Source organism: Gymnoscopelus braueri, assembly GCF_963280865.1.
Source record: "Gymnoscopelus braueri genome assembly, chromosome: 6".
In the NCBI taxonomy this organism is placed as follows: domain Eukaryota; kingdom Metazoa; phylum Chordata; class Actinopteri; order Myctophiformes; family Myctophidae; genus Gymnoscopelus; species Gymnoscopelus braueri.
Genome location: NC_137607.1, coordinates 11,663,718 through 11,675,409, shown reverse-complemented (window position 1 = coordinate 11,675,409; position 11,692 = coordinate 11,663,718). Strand labels below are relative to the sequence as shown.

Sequence of the window (11,692 nt, the reverse complement as noted above, 5' to 3'; positions counted from 1 at the left end):
TTGCGGGTTTTGGGCGGATTCGGTCACTTTTTGGGGGTCTTTTTGTCACTTTATTTCGGTTTTAGGGTTAGGGTAGGGTTAGGTTAGGGTTATGTTGTTTAATTCTTATTTTTGCCTGATTTTACCGATTTATTATCTGACGGCCCGGGCCCTCCAGGGTCGCGGGCCGGGGGGCGGCCGCCTCCCTGGCCTCCCCGGACGCTCCGCCACTGTAGCCTTTCTGTTTTGTTTAAAACAAAATGTTTTTGTGAAGGATCCCTGGCTAATAAGCCACATTATGCCTTAATGCATTATATTTGCCCTCTAAAATGTACAATTAAAAACACCATAAATATTGTAGTTATTTTGGAAATAGTTAAACTTGTACTCAAGGGGGACAACGTCAATCACAAGTTGGTGATGTCATTTGTCCATGTGAGGTCCAGCCCTGTGGAATGTTATTAGCATGTCCTAATAAAAAACTACTTAATACTTCCTACGGTTAAAATGAGCAATATTTTAAATACAAATACAAAATAAATCAGGTGGGTTACCAATTTCATCCAATCAGTTCCAATTTTGACAATTTTTGTCTGCTCATTTATTTGTGTCATCATCACTTTAGTTTATCCTGTTTCCTGTATGAGTTCTCTCTCCTAATTGGTTCAAATTGGTATCCTGACCAGAAAATGTATTTACTAAAGAGCTGGGGAGACCCCTGTTATTGAACGAACAATCTATATCAATGAGTGCAATGGGAATATAGAGATATTGAACACTTATCAAAACAGAAAATCACTTACTATAGCTTTAATCCTCTCCAATATTCATACATTTAATTTGAGATCATTCTCCACACCAATGCATTACTAGACTAAACAAACAAACTTTATTCAACATTTCAGAAGCAAAACAACAATTCAACATGTGAAAAAAGGCATAATATTCAATATTTTACATTTGCCAGCCTCTGCTGTTTCTTTTTTTATTTTTATTGCTGATATCAAATCAGTACAGAAAAAAGTTTATATGAATGCATTCTAATGTGTCTAATAATAATAATAATTAGTCCAAAACAACATTGGTTAGCAAAAACAATACTACATTCAATGCAAATATTCTTGGAAGATTTGTCTTTTTTGACACAAAAATCTAAATCTTATTTCAGTTCAAACTTAGTTTGTTATTAAACTGTGTTTACCCAGTAATACAAATTGTGAAGTATTAGTCGTTATTTTTATTTATTATTTATTTATTTTCAGCCTGTTGAAGGCATCAAGAAACTTGTTTTCCATTTCTATCTTTCTTTCTTTCTTTCTTTCTTTCTTTCTTTCTTTCTTTCTTTCTTTCTTTCTTTCTTTCTTTCTTTCTTTCTTTCTTTCTTATTCTTTAGTATCGAGACACACTTGTAATGGGGTTGACAGTTTCTGGAAAATCAAAACTAATACCTTTTGGTATTAATATGAACATAGTATAAGTATGTCTCTGCGTTAGACACTTGACATTGACAGAACAATGAAGTCACAGTACACCCACACCTACACCGTTTAACTCTAAACGTATATGTTAAAAATGTAATAAGCGCTGAAGCCTTAATTTGCAAGTTTTACATTCAGATCCACATGAGGGGGAAAAAGGAATATTAGAAAACATCACATCTTCACTGAATGATTAAGTAAAACCCAAACCATTCCAAAATAGTGTTTGTCTAAGACATTTAATTAAGACTAATGTAATTATGGTCTTTGACAAGTACATTATGTGAACACCACCCCTCTCATACTTTCACTCTCACATGCAGGTTGAGACAGGTTATCTCATAAGGCAAGCATACCTTCTTTTTCTTTATGCTTCTGCCAGTAATTCTATTTCTAGTAAATATAACAAAACACCAGGGGTCTTCAACAGGGGGTCCGGGACCCCTAGCGGGTCCTCAGACAGGGGCCGCCAAATCTTTGTGTGATAGGGACTTTGTATTTTTTTTTACATTAACCACCAGCATCCCTATTCTGGGGGGAACATTAGCCGAAAATAGTGCTGTGAGGTTGTAGATTGGCTATTTTCAGCAAAGAGGTTTAGGGCCCTATCTTGGGCCCTTATCCCTGAACTTATTAGCCATTTTTTACTACTTTTAAAAATATTTTTAAATAGTTCAACAAGCCGATCTACATTGACACGTTGTGAGCTTGTAGATTGGTTATTTGAACTATTTGAAAATGTTTTTCATAATGGTAAAAATGGCAAAGAATTTTAGGGATAAGGGGTAAGGCGGCTCCCAAGATAGGACCCTTAGTGTAAAGGAAAAAAGAGCAGAGTCAGTACAGATCCAACGTTCAAGTATTTAGGGTTTTAAATGGTTAAATGTCTGGGGGGAAAAACAATATGTAGTGGGGGTCCCTGCTTCATCTCTCTCTTAGCTAAGGGGTCCTTGGCCTGAACATTTTTCGAAGACCCCTGTCCTACAGAAATTCTATTATGAAAAACAGCAAAAGAAATCCCCTAACATAAAATATGTAATATTATAAAACCCAATTGAACTATGGCATTGCGCAAATGATATTATTGTTGCTTGCATTTTCCAGGCTTTTTTGGAGATTCTGGGCCCTCTTTTTTGCTCTTCCTGGATTTGTTTCGAGGAGTTTCACTACTGACTGCTTGCTCTGGAACAGAAGCACTGCCGGCTGTCCCTCCCGTGACCTTGTCACTCTGACCTTCTGCTCCTTGCACGGAACTGTCCGGCTCGGAGGACACTGCCTCCACCTCTGCTGGAGCAACCTCCCCCGAGGCCTGTGGTTCAATATCTGCTGCCTCTTCCACAGCACTCACTGCTGTCTCTGTCTCCGCTGAGCCTGCCTCCGTCTCTGGCACCGAGGATTCTGTACTCTCAACTACCGGAGGCTCTGGTTGAGGTGGGACCTGACCAGCTGCCTGAGAGTCATCGCCTGACCCCTCCGATGACCCTTGAGTTGGGTCGGCTATTTGGCCAGATGCTACCGGAACAACACTGTCTTCTTTGACCTCATCCACCGGCGCTTCTTCTTTGGCCTCTTGGGTTGATGTAATTTCTTCCAAAGCGCTTGGCTCATCCTCCAATTTCTCAGGGTCAGGACCTCCTCCAGGCTCTTGTCCATCAGCAGCTTGACTCTCTTCCTTAGGCTGAGCCACATCCCCACCCTCTGGGGGCTGCTTTACCTGACCTGTAGCCACTTGAGAAGGTGTTTCTGCAGTTTCGGGCTCCTGTATCGTTACCTCATCTTCGCTTGTCTCTGCTGTTTCAGCAACTTGTACAGTTTCTTCATCTCCGTTCGTCTCTGCTGTTTCAGTGACTTGTATAGTTTCTTTGTCTTCATTTGTTTCCGCCGTTTCGGTGACCTCTATCGGTTCCATGTCATTCGTCTCTGGTGTTTCGGTGACCTGTCCGGTTTCCTCATCGTTCGTCTCTGCTGTATCGCTCAACTGTATCGTTTCCACATCTTCATTCGTCTCTGCTGTTCCGGTCACTTGTACTGTTTCCACGTCTTCATCTGTCTCTGCTGTTTCGGTGTCCTGGATCGTTTCTTCGTCTTCCTCTGTCTCTGCTGTTTCGGTCACTTCTACTGTTTCGGTCACTTCTACTGTTTCCCCGTCTTCATCTGTCTCTGCTGTTTCGGTCACTTCCACCGGTTCCTCGTCTTCATTCGTCTCTGATGTATCGGTCACTTCTACTGATTCCTCTGATGTTTCTGTCACCGGTATTGTTTCTACTTCTTCTTCATTCGTCTCTGCTGTATCACTCTCTTGTACCGTTTCTTCTTCTGTGTTCGTCTCTGCTGTTTCCGTCGCCTCTATCGTTTCCTCATCATTTGTCTCTACCATATCACTCTCTTGTGCCGTTTCTTCGTCTTCGTTCGTCTCTGCTGTTTCGGTCGCCTCTATCGTTTCCTCATCATTTGCCTCTGCCATATCACTCTCTTGTGCCGTTTCTTCGTCTTCGTTAGTCTCTGCTGTTTCGGTCTCCTCTATCGTTTCCTCATCATTTGTCTCTGCCATATCACTCTCTTGTGCCGTTTCTTCGTCTTCGTTCGTCCCTGCTGTTTCGGTCGCCTCTATCGTTTCCTCGTCATTCGTCTCTGCCGTATCACTCTCTTGTGCCGTTTCCACGTCTTCGTTCATCTCCGCTGTTTCGGCGACCTGTACTGTTTCCACTTCTCCATCTGTCTCTGCTGTTTCGGTCGCTTGGACCGTTGTTTCCTCTTCATTGTTCTCTGTGACCTGTATTGTTTCTTCATCTTCCTTCGTCTCTGCTGTTTCGGCCACTTGTACCGTTTCTTCATCTTCATTAGTTTCTTCTGCTTCCGCAACCTGTGATGTCTCTTCGTCTTTGTTTGTGTCTGCTGTTTCTGTCACTTGTACAGTTTCCACGCCTTTGTTTGTTTCTGCCGTTTCGGTCACCTGTACCGCTTCCTCTTCTTCGTTTGTTGCTGCCAATTCTGTCACTTGTAACGTTTCTTCGTCTTCATTTCCCTCTGCTGTTTTGGTCAATTGTACAGTTTCCGCGTCTTTGTTTGTTTCTGCTGTTTCAGTCACTTGTGTCGTTTCCACATCTTCCTTCATCACATCTTGAGCACCCAGTGCACCAGAAGACTCTGCAGAAATAATATCCTCTACTAAGGGCTGGGAAGATTCAGCAATGGCCTCCTCAGCTTGTGGCCCTGTCCCTTCCATGTTTTCTCTTTCGCCATCTTTGTCCTGGGTGTCGGGCACGGTGAGATCTTCATCCAGAGTTGACACCTCTTCTTTGTTAGTCTCTGTGTCATCCTCCGTGGGCAATCGTGGCTGCGGTTCGGATACAACTTGTGTCCCAGCACTTTCTCCTTCCACTTCCTGTTCTGGTGTTGCCTGCGCCACAGCACTGCACACTTCCGGGGAATCAGTGTCTGTCAAAATCTCAGTTTGCCCAGTTGGACTGGCCTCTTTCTCTTGATCACTGGGGATTTGGTCCTCTGTACTTGTATCTACTTGTGGGCTCACCTCTTCTTCAGTGCTACCGTCTTTTGGGCTTTCGGTGTCATTTGCAGGCATTGCTTCTTCATCTACTCTCGGAGGTGATGATTCTTGCTGATCCTCACTTTTTGCTTGGGGTTCCACCTCTAATTGCTCATTGTGGTCTGAAGGTAAAATCACTTCCTCTCCCGCTGCATTCACTGATTCATCTACATGAACTGCTTCAATGATATCGGATCCACAGGAAGAAGGTACTACAGCAGTAGACAGAGTGTCATCAGATACACCTTCAGAAGGGAGGGCCAGAGTTTTTTCCGCCTTTTCTTGGGTATCAGCAGATTCACTTGGAGCTGCAGTGACTTCTGGTAGGAGGTCTGACATGTTTGCATCTGTTGTAAGTCCAGGGCTGGTGACCAACTCTGCTGGTACCTCGTTCACCTCTGCTTTTGGTGATGATTGCAAGAATACTTCGTCAACCAGCTCAAGCAAAGGCGTTTCAGCTGTTTGTGCTAGATTTTCTGCTGTCTCGGGTGTGACTTGGTCCAGCTGAGCCTTCGTAATATCCAGTGTTGTCTCAGGTTCGGGTATGGGAGTTATCTCATGTATGTCCTTACCTGCTTCACTCTTGCCCTCAAACACCAATTTCTTAATAGCCTCCTCGTGTAAAGCTGCCTGACCCTGCACAATGGGTTTGACCCTTTGCTCCCCAACACCAGCGCCCACCACCCTGACCGGCCCCGCCCCCAACCCAGCTGTTGACTGTACAAACCCAGCTGTTGATTGCACAACCCCAGCTGTTGACTGCACAACCCCAGCTGTTGACTGCACAACCCCAGCTTGCGGCAGATTGCTATTAACTAAAATTGTGTTCCCTCCTCCTCTGATCAAAGTGTGTCCTGGCAGAATGCCGTACACACTGCTCCGGGCTGCTGTGCCAAACGCCCCCTGAGGGGGAGCAGCCTCGTTAACCAGGATGGCACCTCCGGGCAAAGTGCCCTGAGATGACACTGGGCTAGACAACTGTGCTACATCCACACCGGCTGTATTCTGGACTAAGGTGTATTTACCATCAGGGCCTGGCCCTTCTAGTTTAAAGCCACCCATGGGCAAGGAGCCCTGGGAAAAGCTTTGGCCCCCAGACAGCGACAAGCTTTGGCCCCCAGACAGCGACAAGCCTTGGCCCCCAGACAGCGACAAGCCTTGGCCCCCAGACAGCGAAAAGCTTTGGCCCCCAGACAGCGACAAGCCTTGGCCCCCAGACAGCAGCAGCGTGGGGCTGACTGGGCTTGTAGCACTTGTGATGCTTTGGGCGCCGGTTAAGGAGCCCTGTGCCCAGCTTGAGCTCCCAGATAGTAGCATTATGGGGCTGCCTGGGCTCGTAGGGCTCACGGCACTCGCAGAGCTTAGGGAGCCCTGGGCAAACATCCCAGTAGGGGAACCAGGGGTCCCGTTGACTACATACATAGCCTGGCCATAGTTGGCTCCAGTGGACCCATCACTTAGAAACATAGTGTTCTGAAGCTGTGGTTGAATGATGTAGCGCATTGGCTGCATCATTGGGGAAGTGGTGTAGTAGATAGGCTGCTGCTGCTGCTGCAGTACGAAGGTCTGGCCAGGAGGGGACAGCGTACCAGACTGACTGATATTAGATGCAGACTGACTGGAGTTAAAAGCAGACTGACTGGAGTTAAAAGAAGACTGGCTGAGGTTAGTAACTTTAGAATTACTAACATTAGTATTACTGACGTTAGTATTAGAAACGTTAGAAACTTTAGAAACGTTAGTAACAGAGCTGGAGGGAGGTGGTGGCGGTGGGGCAGCCTTTACAGTGTTGGCGGATGACTTGGTGACGTTTACATTGCTGACATTGCTAGAAGACCTTCTATTCTCCGTTTTGTAATTTGCACGTTTCGTCTCGACGACTCTCTCAACTTTGGGCCGGTTAGACCGGCTCCGGGACACGTTCGACTGGACTTCTGGCGATGCGCTGGAGTTTGGGCGACCTTCGTGGTATCACGGGCGATGGGAGTTTGACTGGAGAGCAGATTTCAGCCAGGCGTCTGAACTTTGGCGACAGGTCGTCGAGGAACTGGAGGTCGTTGTCGGATTCCAGGAGGCTGCAGCACCCCACCGAGCCAGCGGGGGAGCCCTGGCCCTCAAAGTTGTACACCAACAGACTGTCCTTCACTGGCATGGCACACACTGCTTTCTGCATGAGGCAGAGAAAGACAGGGAAAAGCACACGGATGTTATGTAGGGGTGCCTGTTCATTTTGTATGAACAAAATCTTCCGACTCAAAAGTTACACATCAAGGTCCATGAATATGTTAAATACAGACAGAGCCTCTCTGTTCTCTATGTACATATTCATATTTGTACATGTTCATATTTCTGCATGTTGTCTGAAAGCCTAAGAAAGCTAAATGTATGCATCCATGACATGCTATACCAAAATAAACTAAGGGGGGCATTAATGATGAGGTTTTACTAATTAATTAAGGCTCTGTTCCATTTAGTGTAGTGTTTCCAGTGAGCCAACATGCACAGCACCATGACTCTGTTTGACCAGAATGGAACACAACCTTAATTAATATAATGGTAACACATTGGTGAAGGCAGTAACATTACACAACTATTTATGCCAATATGGCTGCCCTGAAAAAGGTCATATTACGTGCAGTTTAATCGCAGAGGGAAAAGAAAGCCTCCATGATGATGCTAACTTCATCTAGCCTACTACTCCACTTCATCTCAAATATTGTACTTTTACTCCACTACAATTATTTGAAAACTTTATTTACTAGTTACTTTGCAGATATACATTATTACGTTATGAAACATACATTAACCACTTCAGCCCTATTTTATACATAGGCTATTTGAAAATAGCCGATCTGCTCACAACTCGTCGCATCGCGACGTGTTGTAAGCTTGTAGATCGGCTATTTTCAAACATTTTTGTACTTTTACTTTTTGTACTTTAAGTACAGATACCAATACTTTTGTACTTTTACTCAAGTAACATTTTGAACACAGGCCTTTTACTTAAGTAACAGAGTATTTTTATATTGTGGTATTGCTACTAAGTAAAAAATATCCGAGTGTTTCTTCCACCACTGACGCCAACTAACGACGTACCTGGGAGTAGTAGTCATCCAGGAAACTGTCAGGTAGGGCGATTTCTTCATAGATGTCCATCTTCATGCTAGCGTGTCCGCCCTGTGTGGTGTATCTGCTGGGAGACCCGGGAGCGCCGGCGCCGAGGAGGTACCCCTCCCTCGGCGAGTGGGACCCGTAGAAGCCGTCGACGTCCGTCATTCCCGGTTCGCCCCCTCCTCGCTCGTCCTGCATCATCATCATCATCGCCGACGAGTCGCTGTAGACCTCGTTGTTCTCGGCCGTCTCCGTCTTGGAGAACTTGTAATTGTGAGAACTCGCGAACATGTTGACGTTCTTGGATTCCACCACGTTGACGTTACCGCGGGTGGCCATCATTACGGGGGCGCTCAGGAGAGGCACGTCCTGGATGGAGACATGGGAACGAAAAGGAAGATCAGTTGATTCAGTGCAGTGTTCATTTCGTCTACTAAAATTATAACGAAAAATGTTCGGCAACTACCTTTTTTCACTGATAAAAACGAAATAAAACGAAATAAAAACTAAGCTACGATGACTAAAACTATGACAAAATATATTGACAATTTTGTCAACAAATACAAACTGGACTAAAATGTTAGTGAAGGACTAGAGGAGAAGAGATCAGTAGAACAAAAAAAAAATTGCAGTGTTGAGCTGAAAATAGCTACAAGATACGTTGTGAGCTTGTAGATCGTCTATTTTCAGAATGCAACCAAGTGTAAAATCAGGCATTACGACGCATGATGCATTTTTAGAACAAAATTAACTGGAGATTTAGTCGACTTAAAAAAAAAATTATGAAAAAGTTTGAGGACCACTGACTTTGAAACATAAGTTCTTTCAGAAAACTGTTAGGATTTAGAAGATATTGTAGAATCCCCAGAAGCAAAGATTTGAGTTACAAATATTTGCTTTAAAAGTATATTATATATTCAAAGATTTTTACAATTTGTTGTTAAAATGAGCGTGTATAATCTGCTATCTGTTGAATAGCCAAAGAGTTTTAGCCCGCATAATCAAGAGTTTTGCCCGGTTTTTCTGGAGGGTCTAAATTGAATTGAATTGAATGAATGAATTGAATTGAATTGATTGATTGAATTGAATTGAATTTGAATTGAATTGAATTGAATTGAATTGAATTGAATGAATTGAAATGTTATGATCTCAGCCGCTGTAAGCTAAACACCCAAAGTGACATTGTATATGGACAGGGTCAGGGGTCAGTGATAGTATCCTAGCTCACCCGGTCCTCTCCTTTCCCCTCGGTAATGGTAGGAGATCAGATGCTCTTCAATGAGGTGATCGAACGCCAGGGCAGTGAACTGATCCGCGAAGACGGTGCGGCTCCACCACACTGACAGAAGAGGAAGAAGCATGGAGGACTGCAAACAAGACAAGAAATTAATTTTGAGTTTAAAAAGTCGTGAAAAAAATTATAATATAACATAATTAAATTCGAATATTTTTGTATTCACCAGGAGCCTGGATGGCTTGGTTCCAGCTTAACATTTTCGGAATCTTCATGGGAAATCTTTTTATGTGTTTTAGATCCGTTTGCACCACAAAATGGCCGCCACTTGCTATGCCCTATTCAATGATTGGTAACTCTGAGAGAGTACAAATGGTTCCATTTGTACACTCAGAGTTATATGGGGGTCCTCAGGGCCGGATCTACGTATAGGCAAGGGGGGGTCAATGCCCCACCAAATTACCTGACTGCCCCACCAAACTACCTGACTGCCCCACCAAACTACCTGACTGCCCCACCAAACTACCTGACTGCCCCACCAAAATCAACATTCAAAAATCAGAATTGAAAATAATAACTAACTATTTGAAATCCACCTTTTCATCTCAAAATTCAGAGAAACATGAAAGAGAGAGAGAGAGAGATGAGAGATGAGAGAGAGAGAGAGAGAGAGAGAGAGAGAGAGAGAGAGAGAGAGAGAGGAGAGAGAGAGTGTGTGTGTGTGTGTGTGTGTGTGTGTGTGTGTGTGTGTGTGTGTGTGTGGTGTGTGTGTGTGTGTGTGTGTGTGTGTGTGTGTGTGTGTGTGTGTGTGTGTGTGTGTGTTTTAAGAGTGTGTGCTGAGAAGTTGTCTTCTGCCGAGTAGGGAGCAGAGTTGTCTTCAGTTCAGTGTTTGCCAAATATTAGCATACGTGGTGTTAAAACACATTAAAGCCTGGTTCATACCTAGGCTACTTTCATCGCATGACGATGAAGTAATAGTCAAGTAAAATAGATGCTACAAATTACTACAAAACCTGTATATCCAGTAATTGTGGGGCATAAACAAGAAGTTGAAGGATACAATTAAGTCTGATAATGATGTACTGTGCATGTTCACATCATGTATACTTTACATTACTATTTGTTTTACATTTTGGACAACATTTTTACATCGAGGTGCCCAGATGTCCCTAAGTGCCCACCTATCTTGTATCCATAGAGAGAGGCTGGATTTGAGTGCACGAACTGTGTGTATAATACCTGATCTGCATGACTCCTAAACATACTCTGACCACCATGTCCTACAAAATATTTGAATGGCTTTGTTGCAATAGTGCATTTACTTTCTTTCTTGTGATCAATACAGGATTTGAGAATCCCAGGTCTAAATTGTTACCTCTACTGTACCACCACTATTACTAGCCTACTACTACTACTACTAATAATATTTAAATCGTACATTATGTCAGTATGCTGAGCCTTTGTTGGCCATAGTTTGTTTTCTTTGTCAATCCTAAGGAAGATTAAAGGTAGTGTAAGTGATTTTCTTTGGTTAAAATAAGTGTTAAATAGCTCTATATTGTGATAGTACTCGTTGCTGTAGAGTGTTTGTTCAGTAACAAACGGAGTCTAAGGAGTCTCCATCTCTCTCTCCAGCTCTTTATTAAACAGAAAATGCATTTTCAGGTTCGGATACCAATTTGATCCAATCAGGATAGAGAACTCAGTCAGGATACAGATTAAACAGGTGAAATTGGATGTGATGACACAAAGAAATGAGCAGACATAATTGGAACTAGAACATTGTAAAAATGAAGCTGATCTCTCCTGATTGGCTGACATTTTTTCACCAACCTGAAAATATATTTTTGGTTCATTAAAGAGCTTGAGAGACGGGGAGACCCCTGTTACTGGACAAACACTCTATGGCAATGATTACTATCAGAATATAATGCTTTAACCTTTTAACAATACAACTTTTTGTTTTAACCCCCCCCCCCAAAAATGGATGGAACCACGGCCATATACAAGAGCCATTTATTAGAGAGTTTCTCCGTTCACTTCATCAGGCAAGGTCTTCTATACATAGCCTTCTATTGGCGAATAGTGACAAAGCCCTGAACCGGAAGTTTAGGGAATGCACTGGAGTCTATGAGCGTTTGTCACTATTTCGAGTTACATGAACCATGTGACCGGCACTGTTTTCTACCCTCGGGTTGGCGTAACTCTCTAATAAATGGCTCTGGACCACACTAATGTCCGGGTTGGACACGAGTGACCCATCAACATTTCTTACTGCCGTCCCAATCAAAGAAGTCTAGATCCGGCCCTGGGAGTCCGTAGCCTAATGCACAGTGAACTGGG

The 11,692-nt window shown here is 43.5% G+C and overlaps 1 protein-coding gene across 1 annotated transcript in view; it reads right to left on the bottom strand.

The window, feature by feature from the left end:
• Window positions 1–849: 849 nt before the first annotated feature.
• Window positions 850–11,692, bottom strand: part of LOC308086798 (uncharacterized protein) — a 35,927-nt gene continuing 25,084 nt past the window's right edge. The window contains 4 exon segments of the mRNA XM_080430444.1: window positions 850–6,920; window positions 6,922–7,171; window positions 8,101–8,484; window positions 9,344–9,379. Coding sequence (XP_080286570.1) covers window positions 2,539–6,920; window positions 6,922–7,171; window positions 8,101–8,484; window positions 9,344–9,379 — 5,052 coding nt within the window. The 3' untranslated portion in view covers window positions 850–2,538.